This window comes from Telmatherina bonti (genome assembly GCF_933228915.1).
Source record: "Telmatherina bonti genome assembly, chromosome: 6".
NCBI lineage: Eukaryota > Metazoa > Chordata > Actinopteri > Atheriniformes > Telmatherinidae > Telmatherina > Telmatherina bonti.
Genome location: NC_136624.1, coordinates 39,918,633 through 39,939,065, shown reverse-complemented (window position 1 = coordinate 39,939,065; position 20,433 = coordinate 39,918,633). Strand labels below are relative to the sequence as shown.

The following is a 20,433-nucleotide window of genomic DNA, read 5'->3' as shown; positions in this document are numbered from 1 at the left end:
AAGCAAAATAGCAAAACTAAGGTTTTTTTTTCTGACACGAAAAGGAAGCACGTACAGTAAATCACACTACATAAAATGCAAACTGGAAAAAAAAAACTAACAGAAAAAACGATTTAAAACAGCCAATTATCTGCTCTGCTGATATGAGGTAACTCGATTTGTGGCAGATTTAATTTTTTTTATCTTTTTAAAAATTATACACCATTCATTTTAGGCCTTTGTTGTGCAAATATACTGTCTCATTTGAACATTTACACATTGCTTATACAGACAGTTCCTCAGTATATTTTACTTCCAAATCACCCTGTTGCACTAAAAGATTTTTGACTATGTACACTATGTACAAACATGCACCAGCCAATATCACGGTGCACCGTTTTGCTTGTGCTTACATTACAGGATCCCTAAACTGCTCTTACCTATTGTAGAAGGACAACAACTATTTGGTCTCTTGAGAAAAATGAGCCCACTTTAATTTTATTCTGAGTATTTTAGTTTAGATTTTCTGTAATCTGGGTATGTTAAATGGTCAAATTTAAACAAAATTACCTTTAATGTGTCAAAACTATCTTCAATTTTAAAACATTTTATCTTTTAGAAGCTACCATCTGGCACTAGTATGGAACCAAGTGTTTATAAAACTGCTCATCTTCACACAGGCGATGAATTAACAGCTGTCTGAAAAGAGGAAGTCTCTGGCAAACAGACCAGAAAACAGATTTCCAATGTGTAATTTCAGAGTTCAGCCTGCTTTTATCTTCCAGTCTGAAAACTGTTCTTTTAAAGTGCTTACAACTAATGACGAAAAAAGATTAAGCACTTTCTCGAAGAAAAAGAAGCAGAACCAACTCTTTTCTGGCATCAAAAGATAAATAGTAAAGTGGAAAAGTTTCTTCTGGGGTATGCATGACATGTAAAAAGCTTTGATTCAGTGCATTTCCATTCTGAGATGAAAAGGCAGGCTGGGAATTGTGAATGAACCGACTAGGAATTGTAAAAGTGATGTTCATTCACTGGAGCTCACAGTAAAACACGAGCAGACTCGTGCACTCAGAAGCTCAGGGTTAAGTTGAAGTAAAACGCAAATGTGGCTAGAAGCCAAAACTTTTAAACACTTAAACTTATCTGATTAAAATGTTTTTGTGCCATCAAAGTGCCTTAAACTCCTCCTCTGTTCCATCCCCGAAGAGCACCTGAAACGTTTTGACCCTCTTCTCAGCGCCTTCCCCAACCCCAAGGATCAGAAAACATTTTCTCCTTTCTCAAGTCCACACATGTCTGAGTGGGTTCTAAAGGAGGTCCAGTGTTAGAAAAGCCTGGATGGGATAACACATCTTCCAAATTTTAACAGGATTAATATGCAGAACAGGATGCAGCCATGTCCCATGGTTTTCCTCCAACAACTACGTGGCGAACTGCTGATAAAACGCCAGTTTGACCCTCTCGATGTGGTGGCACAGCTTTATGGCTGGTCCCAGCTTTAGGTCCATGCACTCCTGGACTGTCGGGAGGTTCAGCAGCAGCAGCGCCTGTCCATCGATCTCCTACGAACACATGAGTGCATGTTAGTTTCTACATTTAAACTGCGAGGTAGTCGACTCAACGGTCCAGATTAGCAGACATTTGCATCTTTTCCATCAGTACCAGCTCGTCTCAACTTAACTCGTCTCAACCCGTCTCAGCTTGGCTCTGTTTCTTTTCCATTACAGTTTAGTTCCAGGTCTGAAAGGGGCGGGGTTTATGTGAAATCGCTGTGACATCAGAGTTGTACACGACAAGCTCTATAACAACACAGGACCTAGAGACAATCTGCTACTTGGTCTGCGGCTCGCCGGTCGCCGACCATAAATCGTTTCCACCTGTTGGAGCCCCTTCCAGTCTCGTCTGTTTTGATCCACTCCGACCATCGTGGTCCTTGACCTGCTGATGGTCACTTTCAGCTTTTCCAGCTTCTCTCGACGCTGCTGGAAACTCCGTTGCTAGCCGTAGACATGGAGTCGGAAAGCTCCTGATAGATTTTTCCATTTCGTGTCGCTCCATCTGGTTCCCTCTGTATCCTTTCCTCAGCAACCAAAGAAACGTCTCCGGCTCAGTGTTGGACCACGGAACAGACTTTTGTTGCGTCATTGCTTATTGTAATGTAAACAACTTGCGAGTTGGAGTCGCTCTTCCAGTGATGTCACTCCCTGACCTCTGATTGGCCGCGCCCCTGACCAATAGCGACATGCAGTCTGGTGACGTCACACACAACCCGACTCAGCTCGCTTAGAACCTGGGCTGAGGAGATACAATAAAAGTACCGGTAAACAGGGACAGAAGCCGAGTGGGAAACCCTCCAAACCGAGCCGAGGCGAGTCGAGATGAGCTGATACTGATGGAAAAGGGGTAATACAGTCACAGAAGTAAAAATCATCTCTGCAATTAACAGTAACTTTTATGGCCGGTCAGTCTGCAGGTATTGTTGTTGTTTTTCTTTTACCTGATCCAAGAAAATTCTTGCAAGAGGTGCACAGTCGGTGGTCCTGATGAAGCGAACTACATCAGAAACACTCCACTCCAGTGGGCTGGTGTCCAAGCAGAGCTTCTGAGGCGGTTCGACTTTTGAAGTCTGTGGAGACACAAATTCAGTGAGTCAGACTCAGATCTTACAAGTCCTGCTGAGACAGCTATCAGGCCTAAATATTTCACAAACTATAGACGGATGATCCAGAAAGCTTTAGAAAAAGAGGTAATCGGCTGTAAGAGAATAAAGAAGAGAGACGTGACAACGCAGCGCGACGGGAACGCCACGGAAGTGGGATTACTCTGGATCGAGAGGAGGAAGGAGAATAGGTAACTACCTAGATAAAGCAAAAGGAGAGAGGATCAATAAGCCATCAGATCAGACTTTCCTGTAACTCTGAACATCACTGCAGGTACATTTACTGGAAATACTTTGCAGCCTTTATTTGCAGTTTTCATTACTTTGGGCGAAGGAGGGCGGTTCTCATCGTCCGAGAATGAAGGTGAGCGTGGTTTCCGGCGCCTGCGTGACGGTCTGGGTGTTGCTGGTGGGGAGGGAGACGGCGTGGTGGGCTGCGATTTCCCCACTGACGGCTCAGAATCGTCCTGAAGATCGTCCTGAACCTCCGAGCCAGAATCCTCACTCAGGGAGTCATCTTCATCTAAATCTTCCTCCTCTCCGCTGCCCTACGGGACAGACATAAGGAGCACGTTTAAACAGATGGACTACAACTCAACGCGGCGCTGATGGAGGTAAACGCTGCGTTTGTTACCTGCGGAGACCCCGCCGGGGTGTTGTCCACTGAAGCCGAGGAACGTCTCTTCTTATGGACAAAGAGCTGCTTCCTCCTCTTCCTCCTCCTCCCTCTCCTCTTTACACCACTGTCCAGATTGGTGTGGCCCCCTGGTGGACGGCCAACACGTTTACTCTTCTTCTTTCCATAGTAATATGCTGGCAGAAGCACAACATGTCTACTGTGAAATGTATTGAGGATGGCGTGTGGACAGCAACGCATCACTGCCGTAGTCGGAAATCTATCCAGTTCATTCTACGACTCCTAACCATGGAGAGTTATTGATCGGTTTCAGTTTGATATAAGAGAATGAAGCCGTTAAAGATTTGCTGCTTTAATATTTCAGCAGTTTTTTTTCCTCCCAAACTGTAGAACAGCTGCTAGGAACTGATCCTTCCAGAAAAACGGCTTTGCCAGTGTGACACCCTCTCTGCCAATTATCCCTCCTTCTCAGGTCATGACAGAATGAATTACAGTCAGCTGTCTGAGGGTGAAACCAGCAGGTTTACTGGTCTCGTTTTAATCCCCCGGTCTACAATGAGGGTTTAAACATTTTGTGTGCTCGCTGGTTTTAAACCATACTGGTCATGTTGGTCATTATTAAACGTGCTCATGATTTTTAGATCTAAGGACAGAGATGTCTTCCTCTTTAAGCCCACAGTCAGAAAGAAAGCCAGTTAGCCTTGGTGCTATGATGCATCCTCTGCGGTGTGCAGTTCTGCAAAACCACCTACTGTATTTGGTCTTTGTGAGGACGGAGCAGTTTTCTGAGCAGCGCTCCAGAACCATGCGAGGTCCAAACAGGTTTGGGCAGCACTCCAGTTTAATGCATGTTTTCCTGCAGAAGTCTGCCACGCGGTCTGCGGTGCGGACGATCTCCACCGTGGCCCGGTAACTCTTCCCTTTGTACCTGGCATTTAAAGAAAAGCAACGTTGAATAGGAAGAACATCTGCAGACTCTCATAAACAGGAAACACACGTCTTTCTTCTTCTTTAAACTTTTCCGTTTGTGTTAACTATAAACAGCAGATCTTTCTGGAAAGTCACAGTTTTATTTTCCATTTTAGCTTCAAGTGCAAACAGGCCAGCTGTGAACACTTGTACGATTCTGGCAGGCTTTCTAAAGAGACGAGTAGTGTGAGCTTTGGATTAAAAGGTACTTCTCCTCACTTGGCTTTGAGTATCTCTCCATGGCCTTGCCAGCGGCTCTCCTGATCCAGCTGCAGCTCTCGCAGCACGCGGCTGGGCTTGTAAGCAGAGTTTATCAGCAGAGTCAGTACCTGGGTACAAGGTGTGAATAAAAATGTGACATTAAAAAGTCCTCTGCAGGTTGGAGGATTAAGTCTTATTCCTTCATAAATTCAAATGATGCATCTTAAAATAAAAAAAAAAAACAACACTTCCATCATCTATAATTAAAAAAAAAAAAAAAAAAGGATTTATGGGGCGTATTTTCCAGCTCTGATTGCCATTTGTTAGCTGACCATCATGTTTAGTCTTCAGTGAATATTTAGCTGAACATTTCCAAGACAAGAGTCTAGCTGTGGTTGCAGTCCTGCAGTTTTCTGCATTAAAATGCAAACTCATGCATCCCAACACAAAAACAAAACCTGGCATGTTTGGCAGCAATGATGAGCTTTTACTCAGCATGCCAACATGTTTAAAGTGTAAGGCCTGAGTGATTGGCTGTTGAGACATGGCATCCTTCAGATCCTTAGTAGCAGGATGGATGGATTCTCATGCAACAGTATGAGGCAAGTGGACACGCGTCACTAAGATTACCGTCCCTTTTAAACAAACAAAACACTTTTAGTTTGCTGTGTCATCTTACAGCATTCTGCAAAGTCTTTATGCTGAATCACTTCCATGAACAGGGCTCAGTCATACAGGACTGCGTTCAGACCGTGCAGGAGAAGATGGTGAGAAAATAACCAGCAAGCCCTGATGTGACACACTGTTCAGTGGCGGGCTGACTGAATTCCCACGTAGCCATGATCACACATCTGACGGCAGCGATCACATGATGCTTCACCATGAATGTAAAGAGTCGTCACCTCTTTGAGAACGAGGACACAGTTTCCAGGGCCGATGAACTGAGGAAGCTCGGCAATGCGCCCCTTGTTGAGGTAAGGGCCTGAGAAGCAACGGTGGTTGAAGTAGATCTTGGGGCAGCAGTATTTCCCGTTCCCCTGTCCTGCAGGAGTTTCAGTAAAACAGTCAGACGCTGTAGGAAACCAGTAAAGCCAGCGCAGCAGAGTTACTCACCCATCTCAGACTGGTTTGCCATCTGCTGTTTGACAGCGTCAGGTGATGTCCTGCTGCGAAGTGATGAGAACTGAGTCAAGCGTTGAAACATGATTAGACCTGATTCATATGAAGAGAGGAGAAGCAAGATACTCACTGTTTCTCTGGCTGCACAACAGCAATTTTTCTCTCTTTTTCCACTGAAAAACAACAAAAACAGACTCAATTGGACAACGCCGTCTCTTACTCTGAGGTGAAGGTAAAGTAAGGACGGTCTTATGTTAGTGTCCTAGGACGGTGTTTTTCAAAAAGGTGTGCCATGTGAGTTTTCAGTAAAAAAAGGTGTGCCGTGTGAGTTTTCAGTAAAAAAAGGTGTGCAGTGTGAGTTTTCAGTAAAAAAAAGGTGTGCCGTGTGAGTTTTCAGTGAAATATAGGTGTGCCGTGTGAGTTTTCAGTAAAAAAAGGTGTGCAGTGTGAGTTTTCAGTAAAAAAAGGTGTGCAGTGTGAGTTTTCAGTAAAAAAAGGTGTGCCGTGTGAGTTTTCAGTAAAAAAAGGTGTGCCGTGTGAGTTTTCAGTAAAAAAAGGTGTGCCGTGTGAGTTTTCAGTAAAAAAAGGTGTGCCGTGTGAGTTTTCAGTAAAAAAAGGTGTGCCGTGTGAGTTTTCAGTAAAAAAAGGTGTGCCGTGTGAGTTTTCAGTAAAAAAAGGTGTGCAGTGTGAGTTTTCAGTAAAAAAAAGGTGTGCCGTGTGAGTTTTCAGTAAAAAAAGGTGTGCCGTGTGAGTTTTCAGTAAAAAAAGGTGTGCAGTGTGAGTTTTCAGTAAAAAAAAGGTGTGCCGTGTGAGTTTTCAGTAAAAAAAGGTGTGCCGTGTGAGTTTTCAGTAAAAAAAGGTGTGCCGTGTGAGTTTTCAGTAAAAAAAAGGTGTGCAGTGTGAGTTTTCAGTAAAAAAAAGGTGTGCCGTGTGAGTTTTCAGTAAAAAAAGGTGTGCCGTGTGAGTTTTCAGTAAAAAAAGGTGTGCCGTGTGAGTTTTCAGTAAAAAAAGGTGTGCAGTGTGAGTTTTCAGTAAAAAAAAGGTGTGCCGTGTGAGTTTTCAGTAAAAAAAGGTGTGCCGTGTGAGTTTTCAGTAAAAAAAGGTGTGCCGTGTGAGTTTTCAGTAAAAAAAAGGTGTGCCGTGTGAGTTTTCAGTAAAAAAAGGTGTGCCGTGTGAGTTTTCAGTAAAAAAAAGGTGTGCCGTGTGAGTTTTCAGTAAAAAAAGGTGTGCCGTGTGAGTTTTCAGTAAAAAAAGGTGTGCCGTGTGAGTTTTCAGTAAAAAAAGGTGTGCCGTGTGAGTTTTCAGTAAAAAAAGGTGTGCCGTGTGAGTTTTCAGTAAAAAAAGGTGTGCAGTGTGAGTTTTCAGTAAAAAAAGGTGTGCAGTGTGAGTTTTCAGTAAAAAAAGGTGTGCCGTGTGAGTTTTCAGTAAAAAAAGGTGTGCCGTGTGAGTTTTCAGTAAAAAAAGGTGCGCCGTGTGAGTTTTCAGTAAAAAAAGGTGTGCCGTGTGAGTTTTCAGTGAAAAAAGGTGTGCCGTGTGAGTTTTCAGTGAAAAAAGGTGTGCCGTGTGAGTTTTCAGTGAAAAAAGGTGTGCCGTGTGAGTTTTCAGTAAAAAAAGGTGTGCAGTGTGAGTTTTCAGTAAAAAAAGGTGTGCAGTGTGAGTTTTCAGTAAAAAAAAGGTGTGCCGTGTGAGTTTTCAGTAAAAAAAAGGTGTGCCGTGTGAGTTTTCAGTAAAAAAAGGTGTGCAGTGTGAGTTTTCAGTAAAAAAAGGTGTGCCGTGTGAGTTTTCAGTAAAAAAAGGTGTGCCGTGTGAGTTTTCAGTAAAAAAAGGTGTGCCGTGTGAGTTTTCAGTAAAAAAAGGTGTGCCGTGTGAGTTTTCAGTAAAAAAAGGTGTGCCGTGTGAGTTTTCAGTAAAAAAAGGTGTGCCGTGTGAGTTTTCAGTAAAAAAAGGTGTGCAGTGTGAGTTTTCAGTAAAAAAAAGGTGTGCCGTGTGAGTTTTCAGTAAAAAAAGGTGTGCCGTGTGAGTTTTCAGTAAAAAAAGGTGTGCCGTGTGAGTTTTCAGTAAAAAAAGGTGTGCCGTGTGAGTTTTCAGTAAAAAAAGGTGTGCCGTGTGAGTTTTCAGTAAAAAAAGGTGTGCAGTGTGAGTTTTCAGTAAAAAAAGGTGTGCCGTGTGAGTTTTCAGTAAAAAAAGGTGTGCCGTGTGAGTTTTCAGTAAAAAAAGGTGTGCCGTGTGAGTTTTCAGTAAAAAAAGGTGTGCAGTGTGAGTTTTCAGTAAAAAAAGGTGTGCAGTGTGAGTTTTCAGTAAAAAAAGGTGTGCCGTGTGAGTTTTCAGTAAAAAAAGGTGTGCCGTGAGTTTTCAGTAAAAAAAGGTGTGCCGTGTGAGTTTTCAGTAAAAAAAGGTGTGCAGTGTGAGTTTTCAGTAAAAAAAGGTGTGCCGTGTGAGTTTTCAGTAAAAAAAGGTGTGCCGTGTGAGTTTTCAGTAAAAAAAGGTGTGCAGTGTGAGTTTTCAGTAAAAAAAGGTGTGCAGTGTGAGTTTTCAGTAAAAAAAGGTGTGCCGTGTGAGTTTTCAGTAAAAAAAGGTGTGCAGTGTGAGTTTTCAGTAAAAAAAGGTGTGCCGTGTGAGTTTTCAGTAAAAAAAGGTGTGCCGTGAGTTTTCAGTAAAAAAAGGTGTGCCGTGTGAGTTTTCAGTAAAAAAAGGTGTGCCGTGTGAGTTTTCAGTAAAAAAAGGTGTGCAGTGTGAGTTTTCAGTAAAAAAAGGTGTGCCGTGTGAGTTTTCAGTAAAAAAAGGTGTGCCGTGTGAGTTTTCAGTAAAAAAAGGTGTGCCGTGTGAGTTTTCAGTAAAAAAAGGTGTGCCGTGTGAGTTTTCAGTAAAAAAAGGTGTGCCGTGTGAGTTTTCAGTAAAAAAAGGTGTGCCGTGTGAGTTTTCAGTAAAAAAAGGTGTGCCGTGTGAGTTTTCAGTAAAAAAAGGTGTGCCGTGTGAGTTTTCAGTAAAAAAAGGTGTGCCGTGTGAGTTTTCAGTGAAAAAAAGGTGTGCCGTGTGAGTTTTCAGTAAAAAAAGGTGTGCCGTGGCTCAAAAAAGGTTGAAAAACACTGTCTTAGGAAGTCTAATCAATGAAGTTGTCTCCAGATAATGGGCATCTCCTGTGAAGACTCGTGTGATGTACCTAAGGGCTTGATGGGGCAGACCAGCGGGTAGCCGTTTGTCTCGCACCACGAGACGGGGAAGATGTCGAGGGAATCCACATGAACGATCAGCTCTGGCATTGGCTGCTTCAGACCTACAAAAACAGGCATACGACTATTAGAAAACTGCTTTAAATCCCAGCTGAGCTGCAGTGGAGTCATTACAAGCTAGCAAGAAATGAGCCGTTCAGCTGGAACAGCTGGATGTGACGTAGCCACCCCTTAGCCTTCATAAAATCAGGTTTCCCAATCAGGATTAATAAAGTAAAAATTAAAAAGATTCATTATTACAGTTTCCCCAGAACATTTGTTATAAAGGTTAGTCGGATCAGATGAGGATCCTCCCATACAAACCATTTCTAGATGAGAATGAAGCCACATTCCTTCTTTCAGTTGATTTGCAACACTTTCCAGGAATGTTTTATAGACGCATCAGGTAACTTTCTGGCCTTAAAACTCCACATCCCGGACGTGTTTGATGACACAGTGACATCTATCGTGTGCATTTCTAGAGCTGCTGCTGCCCAGCAGCGTCCCGAGGCTGAGAAACCGACACGATACAACTTCTACACTCAGGATGTGATGTTTGGCTTCACGGTGTAACAAGGAACTGTCTGTTCTGAACACACAACGTTGCTGATTCAGCAAAGAAACGAAGATTAAAAGAGAGAAAGAGAAAAAACAAGAGTAATCATAAGGTCGCCTTCTGCTGGCTGGAGAGAGCTAACAGGTCGGGTAGGATGCAGGATGGAGGCCGAGTTAACTGTTGATGGGGGTTGTTGACGGGAAAATGGAAAAGATTCTGTAGTGTGTCTTTAATGTTAGTATAATTATACCGAATAATAACAAACTCACCCCAAACACCTTTGTCAGAACATTGAGGACCCCCCCACCCCTACTCTGGACTCATTTCCACCGGCCCAGAAACTCAGGCGTAAAACATTTTCCATCCCTCTGCCACAACCATCCTGAACAACATCCAGTCGACTAACCGTCATCTTTTTCATTCTTTCACTTAGTTTACTACATTTTTAACATTCTGCCTGCTTAAGTCTTTAAGGAGGCATGGTGTCATATTTGTTACATACAGTTTCTGAGACCTTTTGCATCACTTTATGGTGAAAAATGTTGCTTTAATGATCCTACAATAATGTTGACATATAGAGCAGTTATTCATTCATTGTCTATACCGCTTAGCCTGTCCATCACAAGGCATTGCATGGTAAAAATATACATATGTTGTAAATATTTCTTTTTACATTTGGTAAAAGGTTTAACTAATGTCTTCAAATGGAAAAAAATGATATTTTCTCCCCATTTTTCATGGGCTGGGCTTTAAAGGCGTTAAATGTTTTAAAAATTAAACATTAAGCTGGTAGAAGAAGAATTTCTGTCACAATTTAGGACAAAGAAAAAGATTTGAGAAATTTCTAGAAATCTGAGCTGTAGCTCAGGAGGAAGAGCAGTCGTCTTTCAACTGGAAAGATCGTTTTCAGGCTTCCCCGTGTGCCGAAGTGTCCCTGAACAAGACACTGAACCCTAAGTTGCCCCCCTGATGTGCCCATCCCCTATTGGGGTATATATGTATGCCGCTTTGATGAAAGCTAAATGACGGCTATTCTAGAATAGAAGAGAAAATGAAGGACTGGCATTGAGGATATTGATGTTATTTTGTAAATATATATATATGATAAATTGGTTATAAATAATCCAGGTGAATGCCTTTAGCAATAAAGTCTTTTATTTGGAAACTGTGTTTATTAAGTAATAAAATCTTAGTTATGATTTAGGTCAAAAAGTGAAATTTGGAAAGCAGGCAGGAAATACGTGCTGTACTTACTATACTATAAAGGCAGCATGAATAAAAAAAGTACAGGTAAATATAAAAATAACACAAACAGGATAAACTGTTATTGCTCATTAGTTTGAACTCTGGCATAAATCTTTCTAAAGAACATTTAACATTAAAAGATAAAGTTTAAATGTAAAAATAAAAATAATTTGACACGAGCCAGCCAGGAGTCGAACCTAGAATCTTCTGATCCGTAGTCAGACGCGTTATCCATTGCGCCACTGGCCCACCTGGGTGTGTGTGTGTGTGTGTGTGTGTGTGTGTGTGTAAATTTTAATGGCAAGAGCAATCATTATTATTTCCTGTTATGATAGATCATACATACTGTTTCACTTTCTCACTTCTGACTTTACACTGCAGCTGCACGAGCATGAATAAGCCTGCCTGTCACCTCTAACAACACCATACACAGACACCTACATCCTGTCCCTGCAGAGCAAAGCTTGCAGCACAAATTATGAGAGTTGCTGGAGGCTTTTTTTTTTTTTTTTTTTTTAAATTATCTATCTATCTGACATGATCCCATTTAAGCCTCCAGTTTATTCCCTGGTATTTCTGTGTGACAGTTTATTTTAATTTCATCACAGCATCTGTCAGCCTTGGAATGATTGTAGTGTGACCAAAATATGTGCTGAATTTTGATTTTATTTGCACAAATTAAAGGAAGCCTTTGTTACCGGTGCCGCTTTCAGCTGGACAAACGCTTCATTTTGCATCTTGTGTATTTCTCTTATGAGCCTTGGATTTCTGGATGTTATTATTAAGTGAAGCACAAATCTGCAATAAAATTATTTAACATTAAAGATCTATAAATATTAAAATCTGATTTTTCACTGTGGAAAAATAAAACTTAATAAGGTTCTGATGCAGAAAAGCATACAACTCTTGTGTTGAGATTTTCTCCTGTTAATCTAATTTATCTTTAATTTTTAAATGATTTAAAAACAAAAACATTTTAATGCACAGTACCTCACAAATGAGGAACAGCAAAACATGCACAGAACTTATTCACTTTTATCTACTTACTTCAACCTAAACATCTTTCGTTGCCACATCTTACCTTCCAGGCTGAGCCAAATGTGCTGACCTTTGACCCTGGTGACCGTTGCCACGTGAATGTTCTCAGGTGACAGCGGGTTGACGGCCTCTAGTTTCATGGCCTCTTTGAAGCTGTGCTCACTCTGCTCCTGGAAGGGAAACCCAAGAGATGTTTTTAAAGTGTGAACTGGCTGTATGGGGTGAAATCTGTCACTCTGAGAACGACATGATCGGCCTGTGGAGAAAGTCAGCACGGGTGGCCTGCTTACAGCCTCGTCACACTCTACAGACTCGCCTTCATCCCCGCTCTTCCATCACGCTGTCAGTCACAGGAATGGCATTCATTTTCTGCACATTGTCATTTATACCGGGCATGTTGCTGAAAAATATTTCGGCAGTGGACGAGTAAATAAGAGCCGTTTATTCCTGGAAGAGTTACACCGAAATAATTCTTGTTTCTCGCGCCTCTGCAGCAGAGAAGCTCCGACCCCGATGAGAGAAGTGTTGTTCAGTATGTGGCTCCCGACATGAGGTGGAAGCAGCACTGGCAGCAAAACCATCCGGGTATGAAGCTGTTTGAACACAGGCCGGGCACGAGACCAGAGCAGCTGACAGAGTTTCACCGTTTACGTCAACGCAGTTTTACTATTATCACATAATTAGAACGAGTTTATTTCATTTGACTCTGTCATAAAAACAGGAAGCGTTCATATATTTGTCCAAAAGGAATTAAATCTAATTTGATGCATATTATCAATAGGATGCAAATAGTGAAGCCTTCAGATAATAAGACATTGATTGTCAGTGAACAGTAGGGGTGGGAAAATTGAATTGAAAAATCGAAATTTGGGATTTTTTGCTTCACAATTTTAAATTTGATTTTTTTTTTCCCCCAAATAAATAGAAATAATCCATTATAAAATTGTTGTCATTTTTATAGTTTTTATTGATCTTTTTACTTGTCTTCTTGGTCATTACAGCAGCAGAATGATGGTCTGGCTACTGTGTTGACTTTTCCTCATTGAAATCAAGAAAAATGACGAACAAAAAAGAAGTTTTACACATTTTTTTTGTTTTTAATCTACGGTCATCAGCACTATCGAAGAATTGTGAGAATCGCACTTTGAATCTAATTGGCACCCAAAAAAAAATCGGAATCGAATCGGGAAGCATATCGTCCTGGTGAACAGCATCTCCTTTCAGTTTGATGGAAGTAATTTATAAAGGCTGACTTACAGCTGGAAAGCAAAGCTGAGGAGCAGCCTCGGCTTCACACTGCTTCAGGTAATCCGCCCAGTCAAAGTCTGGACCCTGGTACCCTGCACAGGTGAAACGAAGAGAGAGAGAGGAGGAGGTGAGGGTGGATTGGGAGAAACAGTAAGCCAACATGAAAAGGTCCCTTCAGTGTCGTTACAAACGTCCTCATATGAAAACGAGACGAAGCAAACCTGGCGGCGGGCTGAGCGGAAGCCCGTTCTTAAGACTCCACTGAGCAGGAAAGATGCCCGGACTGTCTCTGTGACACAGAAAGGATCGTCCTGCACCCTCCGACTCCTCGATACCACAAAGATCATCCATCCTCACCAGGAAGTACTTCTCATTAAACACCTAAAGAGTACGAGAGATCAATTAAGAGCACTTAGATGTTGTCGAATTAGCCATCAGACCGTCAGATCTGTGGTCCTGTGGGGTAAAAGTCAACATGTTCATCCATTTTAAGCATTTCTTAATGAATCAATGACCATCTGGAAATAAAGACAGAACAATTCACCTCTAAATCAAATAAACACGAGAAGAAAAAAGCAGAATAATGCAAAGGAAAGTGTGTGTGTTACCTTGGAGACTGTGGCAGGTCTGATGGAAATGGGTGCTGCAGGGTCAACAGCTTCTACTTTCATCCCTTCCTTAAAACAATGAGCAGCGATGGCAGGCGGATCCTGTAAAACACGGTCATGTTCACACGTTCCCACAACACGGCTCCTAACTACCGCACGTTACCCCGCTAACATTACAGTTCCTCTAAATGCTCCGGCATCAGGGGACTCCTCTCTCAGATCAGAAACATAACTGGGAAATAAAACGACGGGTTAATGAACGCGGTACCTTAGAAAACTCTGCAGTCAGAGCTTCATCCTGAGGAAGGTCACCGATCCTCTGCCTCACCTCCTCCCACTCCTCCTCTGTCCGCAGGCTCAACAAGTCTGATGCAAACAGACGCAGAAGAATCAGCTGGTGAAGCCTGAAGCGCTGTTCGATCTCCACAAGCAGTTTTACAATGGAAACAGAAACTCACGAGTACAGTTGTGCTCATATTTATTCACTAAAGAAGGAAAAAAAACAGCTGCCTGTAAAATAAGCAGGAATTGACTAAAGTAATAATAAGTAAACATTTTATGAAGATCATGACATTATTTTCTAATTCTGGTTCAATAGAAATATTTTTTTAAAAAGTAAACAAATAAGATAATTTATTCCATATTCCATCAGTCATAAAGTAACATTTAGTAGAACAATCCTTTAATGTTTCCGCTCCAGTCAGGTGTTTTCTGTTCCTCTCAGTCAGACTTCTGCACCTGTTGACAGGTATTTTCTCCCACTGTTCAACAGAAAAGTCTCTCATTTGTCCAGGACACATTTGTTTGTTTGTTTTTTTCTTTCTTCAACTCAATTAAATGAATAAACAGTGTCTTACATTACTAAATCATATTTTTGCTAATTTTTAGTTATTGTTCCTTTTTTAAGTCTCCAGTTATTTGAGTGACTGTTGTAAATTCAGCCTTTTCTTTAATGAAAGGGGATGAAGACATATCAGCACAACTGTACATATTCAGTAAAACTAAATAAAATAAAAAAGTATTCTAAAAGGTTTAGTCGCAGTAATGCGTCGTACATTTTGCACAACAAGGCTACTATTTGCAGACTTTATCTAATAATCCTTTAATCCTGGACAAAAACTCATCTCTAGGTGTTGCACGACGCTTCCACGCTGTATCTTGTCTGGACTGAAAAATTCAGTGTAATGAGTGAAAACAGATTTATAACACATGCTTTCATGCGAGTTCTTTCAGTTTTTCCATGTGTCCTTCCGTCTTCACTATTATTCATGCTTCTTTTGCCAGTAAACCGAGAAATCTATTGTTCCTTTCATCCTTTTTCCTCCCAACACGAAGCTTTGACCCGTGTTGGTTCCACTGACCTGAAGGAGGCCTCAGGGTGCAGCCGTGCTCTTTGGCCCAGCCGGGCGGGTGGAGGCGTGGGTGGAGATAAAAGAGCCAGAGGGTTGCGGGCGTGTCTGGGAGGCCCTCTGTGCCTACCAGGCGCAGTTTCAGCCTTCCTCCAACGTTTTCTTCCACCTCAGCGGCCCAGGCCAGCCCTGGGTCAGCGTCGTCCTGCAGCTCCACATAGCAGCCTGCGCTCAGAAGCTCCACTGGGTCTCTCCCGCGCTGGGGCTGCAGGAAGGGCAGGAGGCGGTAAACGGGAGGCAGAGAGCGCACACACTCAGACACACGCCTCGGCGAGGAGAGGAATTTGTAGCGCTGCATGACTAAGTGGCAGAACTGAAGCAGAGTGGCTGAAAACGAACGAACAGCTCTGACAGGCTGATCTTCCAGCCACGCCGCTCTCCACGGCCCGACGGTGAAAACACAAGCATGGAGCCTTTTTTATTCCTTCTCAGACTAAAAAACAGACTTCCCGGTGGAACAACGCGACTGTTTTCAGATCCAAACTGTTTTAATGTGGACATTTTAACTTCTAGAAATTGCTAACTAGAGCTGTTATGTGCAGACAGAGCTGATCATTCAGGGCACCGACAGAGACTTCCGGCCAACATCCCGCCCTGACTGCATCTTCTCAGCTGCTTTGCTCCCAGTCTTACCAGTTCCAGCAGGCTGGCAGGCGCGCTGCACTCCTCAGCCAAGGCCTTTTCCAGCACGGCCTCCCAGTCTGGATGCTTCTCACGCACACCTGAAGAAGTGGAAGATTCACAGTGTTTAAACGAAGCGCCAGGCGGTCCCTAACACCACATCTTCTCCTTTCTCTTGTTCTTTCCTCACTAAGCCACCGCCTCGACGCAGAGCATCAGCATCAGCATCAAAACACAAAGTTGTGAATATTTTTAGCTCTGATCAAGCCTTTCTTCTGCTCTGCTGTTTGTTTTGGGATTCTTCTGTTCTGCCAACATGAAAACACACTGAAGAAGGAAATGCTAAAGGAAAAAAGAGAGGAGCTGCAGATCAGAACATTAGACCTGATTAGAGCAGATCATTACTTCTCCAGCGGATTTCAGCACGGCGCCTCCTGCAGCATCAGTGTTAGTCTCTGTGCGTCGGAGCAGGAAGTAACCGCATCATAACCTCTAAACAATGAAAACTCCTTTTGTTTCAGTGCAATTATCAAGATATTTCCACTTAATGAAGAATCCTTTTAGAAAACAAGCTGAACCTGAAATTACTGGAGAAACATGTAAGTGGAGTTTCAACAATGTTTTAAATATCTTCATCCTGCTGCTTTTCAGACTCTATAATAACTGTTAATTAAAAAAACAGGTTTAAAAGTGTTTTGTCAGAAATAAATAAAAAAAAATTAGTTATATATTTATTGATTTTGTCATTTTATTTCCTGCTGTTAAATGCAGATGTTTTAACAAAAACAGAAACAATGTTTAATTCTGTCTTTGTGTTGAATTTAAATAAATATTTCTAATTTCATCATGTACCTCCTGTCCTACTGAACACAGACTTGGCTGATGTTCTCCCAGCGCCGGGGGTGAAATGGCCGATATCTGGTGTTTTGAAGCCGATATCGGCCGATGCCGATATCATGCATCTGTAATATTTGCACATTGATAGATTTCCTCGTTCCCAGGTGCATCAGATCACGAAGGAGCAGCAGCCTCACCAATTATTTTGTTCTGGGAATGTGGAAGTAAAAAATCCAGCATGATCCAGAGGAACTTTTAAAGTCGTTTTAGATGTACATACGTGTACGTTTCCACATGTGTGTAGTCATTCTGACCACCTAAACAGACTCACCTCACAGTACAAACTGCAGTGATATTTATTAAGTAATAAAGAGATAAAAGATACAAGTTATCCCCCCAAACCCCTTTATTTAGCTCCGGAAGTGTGTCTCTTCCCCAGAAACACCGGCGGAGATCATTGCAGACAATTTTATGATGAATTGTGGGAAAAAATAAGTTTTGGAAAAGCAGAACATCATAATGAAATTTACTGACTTGGTTTTTAATGAAGTTTGATCTGAGGGCGCCTCGGACCGCCGTGGCGGTCATGTGAAGGCGTGCAGCGTGCACCTATCTGACCGTCACCGTCGTGTTCTTCTACAATCTGCGGCGTCTTTATTTAAATAACATGAATGATGCAAAGATGTTTAAAACGTTCCTGCCGTCGGCGTAGCGGTTATTACTCACCCTCCGGGGGCCGCATGGTCTTGTTGTGCTGCCGGCTCCAGCCCAAAGGGTGGAGGTCTGCAGTCATGATGTCACACCAGAAGTCTGCCCGCCGGTCATCCTGGTAGCCCTCGTAGCGCAGCAGCAGCAGCTGCCCACACGTTGTGATTATGTTGGCCACCCAGTACGGGTTGTCGGTCTCAGAGCGCACGCAGACCTCCAGCTTCATGCCGGGGGTCAGTCCCGTCTGCAGCCCCTGGTCCACCTGCGACAGAGTCAGACATATTTCCATGTTCTCATCGTGTCGTCGCTCTAAACTTCAGCCGTTTCCACCAAGACATCAGCTTTGCCTCGGTGAACGCTGACCTCTGCTGCCAGTCCACAACCAACCGCACCCTTACCGGGCAGAGGCTGCTGCAGCAGCGTGACCATAGATGCGTCAGCTATGAGATAGCGTGGCGTCATAGCAACGCGAAGTCTTCCTTGTGTTATAATAAAAATAAATGCGACAGAAACAAAAGAAGAGAACGGAGCACATCCAGCAGATCTTCTCAGCGCGTGGCTTTAGGACCCAAACGGCTAAACACAGAAAGCTGCGTACTGAGTCGTCCCAGTGGTGGAAACGGCTTTAAACTGAAGCTTCATGTTGCTTATAAACAGCCAACAACAACAGATGAGCTCCTCCAGAGGTGTGTGTCGATGTTAGAGCCGTCACTCACATGTTTAAAGGCGTGATGGGGCACGGACACGGCTCCAGTCTCCTCCAGGTAGTCATCCCAGCTGAAGTCAGCCACATCCTGGGCACAGTCTCCGTCTGGAACACACACACACACACACACACACACACACACTTCTTTTTACCAGCCCTCGTTCCAATGTTTCAGCTCACTCATGTCACACAGCTGCTGTAAGAGGAGTTCTTACCAGACTCCAGTGTCTCCCGGCTCATGCTGGAGCCGCCTGAAGGCCAAGACAAGGAGCTCTGACAAAGAGGAGAGGAGGAGGGTTATTATCCCGCCAGAGGAGGTGACAGCACCAGTCCAGAGATCTGGTGAGAGAGAAGAAAGATGGACATGAATATGTTTCATTAAGCTGCTTGTAGCCAAACATCCCTTTCTGGGATCTGGAAGAGCTTGATGTCGATTCCAACCCCTGCATGATGCATCAGGCGACACCTGCAGGATTTTACTGAGATTCAAATCAGGACTGTTTTCTTAATGAAGCTGCAGAAATGGTGATCATAGCTTCCATAACAACTTCATTCTTTACTGCGGTTGGCGTGCAACCCGCCATCGGGCCGTGCAACCCGCCATCTGGCCGTGCAACCCGCCATCGGGCCGTGCAACCCGCCATCGGGCCGTGCAACCCGCCATCTGGCCGTGCAACCCGCCATCGGGCCGTGCAACCCGCCATCGGGCCGTGCAACCCGCCATCGGGCCGTGCAACCCGCCATCTGGCCGTGCAACCCGCCATCTGGCCGTGCAACCCGCCATCGGGCCGTGCAACCCGCCATCGGGCCGTGCAACCCGCCATCTGGCCGTGCAACCCGCCATCGGGCCGTGCAACCCGCCATCGGGCCGTGCAACCCGCCATCGGGCCGTGCAACCCGCCATCGGGCCGTGCAACCCGCCATCGGGCCGTGCAACCCGCCATCTGGCCGTGCAACCCGCCATCTGGCCGTGCAACCCGCCATCGGGCCGTGCAACCCGCCATCGGGCCGTGCAACCCGCCATCGGGCCGTGCAACCCGCCATCTGGCCGTGCAACCCGCCATCTGGCCGTGCAACCCGCCATCGGGCCGTGCAACCCGCCATCGGGCCGTGCAACCCGCCATCTGGCCGTGCAACCCGCCATCTGGCCGTGCAACCCGCCATCGGGCCGTGCAACCCGCCATCGGGCCGTGCAACCCGCCATCGGGCCGTGCAACCCGCCATCGGGCCGTGCAACCCGCCATCGGGCCGTGCAACCCGCCATCGGGCCGTGCAACCCGCCATCGGGCCGTGCAACCCGCCATCGGGCCGTGCAACCCGCCATCGGGCCGTGCAACCCGCCATCTGGCCGTGCAACCCGCCATCGGGCCGTGCAACCCGCCATCGGGCCGTGCAACCCGCCATCGGGCCGTGCAACCCGCCATCGGGCCGTGCAACCCGCCATCGGGCCGTGCAACCCGCCATCTGGCCGTGCAACCCGCCATCTGGCCGTGCAACCCGCCATCGGGCCGTGCAACCCGCCATCGGGCCGTGCAACACAGATTTCACAGAAATAAAAAAAGATTTCTGCAGTTTTTTTTCCAAACTCGGCTTCAGACCCGAAAGCAAATAAAAGTGCAACAGTCCGAAGAACTGCTGGGTGGCAAATCACTGGAGTTGCAACATAAATATGCAAATAGTTCCATCTAGTCCTGGACTTTGCACGTCAGCAGCACTCCAGATGGCTGGAAAATATTCTGAACTACGCTGATCTGAGCCAGGCTCGTCTCTTTAAAACCCTCATTTTAAGCCTTTTCTTGCTCCGACACGGAGATTCAAACACTGCCTTGACATGAATGTGGACACACACATCAAGCGATGACACATGGAACTGACCCACAGCCCTGTGAAAAGCAGACTGGAATAAGTTAATTCAACAGGAGAGGTGGCATGAATGCCAAAGAAGGCGTGACAATAGCGGCGAGCACGCTGTATGGGATGCTGAGGGTGTCAGCGCAGCTCCATTCAGCCTGTCACATCTGACGTCTCCATTAAGACAAGCAGCGCCAGAGGCCGCCCCCCCCCCCCGGCCACCGGCCTGCCACCGCGACCTCCGTGCTCCGCTGGGATCATCGCTGCCTTTCACCCGCGACCCTGCATCAGACTCCCTCCGTCTTACTCCCCCTCTCCCCAACACAGACACACAAACCAGAGGGCCTCATTGTCCGGAAGAGGGGAGGGGGGAGCAGGGGGGACAATTCTGACACGAGGGAGCAAGAAAAAAAAAAAAGGTGGTGAATAAAATGCAGACCTTAAGTCTTAAAACAGTTTTCTAACTCTGGAGTTTACATTTCTTCTTCTGAACAGAAGTCGCCGCTTTCTGCGGCCTCAGATAAAACTCCATCTGTCGTCCTGACATTAAAACAGCGCTCTCACTGCGCGAGGCGTGCGTTTCTGCAGAACTCCGTGCACGCCGGCGGTTTGTCAGGCAGACAGGAAGACAAGCAACTTCCCCTGTTTCTCACACTGCAAGTGGTCTGCGTGGACCACAGCTAGCAGCAGACCGACTGAACCTGGAAGAGAAAACGGGCCAAATGCGCGCGCGCACACACACACACACACACACACACACACACACACACACACACACACACACACACACACACACACAGTAGAAACACACTCACAGAGCAGAGATCCAT

General features: G+C 44.8%; 1 protein-coding gene across 1 annotated transcript; it reads right to left on the bottom strand.

Moving 5' to 3' along the window:
• Window positions 1-90: 90 nt before the first annotated feature.
• Window positions 91-17,992, bottom strand: sfmbt1 (Scm like with four mbt domains 1; the record flags this gene model as incomplete). Its single annotated transcript, XM_079241673.1, has 20 exons — window positions 91-1,544; window positions 2,480-2,608; window positions 2,965-3,189; window positions 3,276-3,406; window positions 4,031-4,206; window positions 4,467-4,576; window positions 5,351-5,490; window positions 5,562-5,614; window positions 5,698-5,740; window positions 8,728-8,841; window positions 11,659-11,785; window positions 12,873-12,955; window positions 13,085-13,244; window positions 13,472-13,573; window positions 13,740-13,837; window positions 14,833-15,085; window positions 15,514-15,602; window positions 17,065-17,308; window positions 17,763-17,857; window positions 17,968-17,992. The coding sequence occupies 20 exons, from the start codon at window positions 17,990-17,992 to the stop codon at window positions 1,404-1,406; spliced, it is 2,538 nt and encodes an 845-aa protein (XP_079097799.1). The 3' UTR covers window positions 91-1,403.
• Window positions 17,993-20,433: the final 2,441 nt, after the last annotated feature.